We start from the raw sequence: 2,828 nt of genomic DNA on the forward strand, positions 1-2,828 counted from the left end.
TCCCACTTGTGCCCACAACTTCACTCACTGGGGAAGGTTGTAGCCTCACTCACTGGTGATAACCTTTTGAGGTTCACCGTGAGATTTGTCACAAAACTTTGTAGGAGGAAGTGCGGGTGGATCTAGATCGGCAACAGTAGTTGAGTCAGTGCACGATTAGGTTGCGAACTATTTGAGTTCAATCTCCATCACTTGACAGTTATAACCCAGATGTTGAATAAATAACAAATCATTAAATAAATAAATAAAATCTCCATCACGTGTAGTACACAAGCTGAGCGACGCCTGGGGACGGTTGCTACTTCGCTGTCGACGTTGCCTCCAGTGTCGCCTTGGAAATGTATTTGACTCGGTCACAACGGATTCCTCTAGGACTGTCAAGAGCCGTGGTGCCACTTGCGCCGCCACCGCCTCGCCTGAGATCAGGTACCGACGATAGGGCCTGTCACCCGGATCCTTCGCCTGATTCCTTTCACTGCCGTGAGCTCCATCAGATTTGCTCATGGGTGACAGTGGGTTATCCATTTCATCTGGGGATCATTTACTATTTTAGACCAATCCTGGTGCCAAGTCTTTCCCGACTTATTCCGTCATTGCGATCACTCCAACAGTGCAGACCCGTCCACACGGAGGAAGTTCAGTGAAAGTCCACGGAACCTGCAAGCCCTTGGGAATGGCACTTTTGAGTCGCACCCAAGTGACCTTTCTGAACTTCCCTGGTGATAGAGGACGTCTGCGTGAGTTTTGCAGACGAAAAGCACACGACTTGAGATAGAGGTTTAATGATAAGAAAATTAAATCCTGGGTCACGGAGGTGGGGATGGCGATTCAAGGTTGACCTCTGAGAGCGATTGGATCTCGTTTGAAGTACCCATGGAATTGTGAATGTGATGGGAATCTTCATTGCAAAGAGCATGATGTAGTAGTCATTCGGGAACATATATGAATCTAGATCGGTTGAGATTACCGTTAGCGGAAGGCTTGCTACTACGCTGGGTGTGCGCCGCCGTGGTTGGATTGTCAGATTCCGCTTCACATACCTCTAGGGGATTGGTCATCCCGATTGGATTTAGACATGGAAACAATTAGATCTAGATATGGCGGTCGCCTTCAAGGTAGGTGGATCTTCGTGCACTTTCTCTGTTTGTTACTTAGATTGCGATTAATATAGGGCTCTCAATCTCAATCTCACAGGAATTTGATTCCTTGCTTTTTTTTTTTATTCCTTCTTCTTTATTCGTCTTTTTCCAGCGGCAATTCTTTGCGTAGGATACTTCAGTTGTGCGTGTCATGTTGACGAAGGCACAGTTGGAAATTCTGACTCTAGTGATTAATGTTCGTTTTCTGCATTTCGGTTTCTTTTGGTGTCTGTTTGATAGGGTGTCTGTTCCTGAGCGCTGTCCTTGTGCGTGTGGTGGTCTTTGAAACCTTGATCTTCCCACGGCCTGCGAAGTAAATCCTCGCATTCTGCTCTCTAGACTTTTTAAAGATTTTGGATGACTGTATACCCTAAGAATTGATGAGACAATGAAACCGCAGATGTTATACAGAATTTTGTTTCATTTCTTGGCTCATCGTTCATACCATAATCTATCTGAAACTGATAGTGAGGCCTGGAAATTTGCAGGGGCTAGGAAGCTGCTTGCGGAAACACCAGCGCCAAGTCCCATTGAAAGTGGCGAGGCCGTTTGCCGAGACTCATCGACGGGAGCGGTGGTGAGCTGCCAGAACTCTCGTGCTTTCATCATCATCGGGACGGGAATGACTTGCATAATGTTCCTAGTCACTGTGGCGTTGATACTCCTCTTCTGGTCCATTGTCAAACAACGGAGATTCGAGCGGCGGCCAGGAATTGTGCCGACGTTTCAGGTTCCCATTCCGCAGTCTGTGTCTGAAACTAGCCAGTCTGTTACTATGAACCCTTCGGAATGTGATGACTGTGTCTTCGTTCTATATCCGGGAGATGTGAGACCGTTGTTCTTCGCAATCCGGAGGCCTATCTTGCCGGATGGTGGCATGGACGATGACATGGACGATGACAAGTCAATCGCGTACAATGAAGATGGTATGAGGGTGGTATGGACGATGACAAGTATATCTCGTGGGGGAGAACAGATAATGTCAAGTAACTGCACCGGTGCAGGTTTAGTCAGGGACCCGATCAATCGGCATTAAGTGGGATTCTGGTACATCTGGATGCCATGCTCACTGATTGGATGTGTCGGGTTTCAGTGCTCATTACAAATTTTTGTTGAGAAGTTATCCTTCCCGACACATGTGAAGATTTAGGTCAAGCATTCAGTGGGACTTATCAGTAGATCTAAAGTTTCGTTTTGCAGTGCAATCAATTTTGAGAATGATGTTGAAGAGTTATACTAGGTTGAGAAATTCTGTACAGTGGTAACTGGAGATTGTAATTTATAAAAGAGACAGTAGGATATGATTTTGGATTAGAACCAGTCAGACGCTCAAATCTAGTGATCTTGTTCTTCGTTGAAGGATTCCACATTCATTAAGCAGTTGGGAACAATGCTCAGACTTGCTGTACTGTGTGCACTTGTACCCACGTTCCTGTTGGGGAGATGTAGATTCCTCATTTTCGCCGAGTTATAGGTTGAATTAGTTTCGAATTTTGATAGAGATAACTTAGTTTGGTACATTGCATAATTGGAGTTGCCGCTTCATCAGCTAGATTTCTGAGAAGGTATTCAACGTACTCTGGACCGCCACTGCTTCACCCAAGTAGCTCGCAACAGATGCTAAATTTATGAAATGGCTTGTCAACGATTCAATCGCGACTTGCTGGGCATTCCTCAAGTCCCAACAGC

At 45.8% G+C, this 2,828-nt stretch overlaps 1 protein-coding gene across 1 annotated transcript; it reads left to right on the top strand.

Moving 5' to 3' along the window:
- Positions 1-707: 707 nt before the first annotated feature.
- On the top strand, positions 708-2,519 carry LOC112286515 (uncharacterized). Its single transcript, XM_024528457.3, has 2 exons — positions 708-1,115; positions 1,628-2,519. Exons 1-2 carry the CDS (start codon positions 1,076-1,078, stop codon positions 2,173-2,175), a joined length of 588 nt encoding a protein of 195 aa, XP_024384225.1. The 5' UTR covers positions 708-1,075; the 3' UTR covers positions 2,176-2,519.
- Positions 2,520-2,828: the final 309 nt, after the last annotated feature.

Source organism: Physcomitrium patens, chromosome 9 (genome assembly GCF_059467195.1).
Source record: "Physcomitrium patens ecotype Gransden chromosome 9, ASM5946719v1, whole genome shotgun sequence".
NCBI classification, from domain to species: domain Eukaryota; kingdom Viridiplantae; phylum Streptophyta; class Bryopsida; order Funariales; family Funariaceae; genus Physcomitrium; species Physcomitrium patens.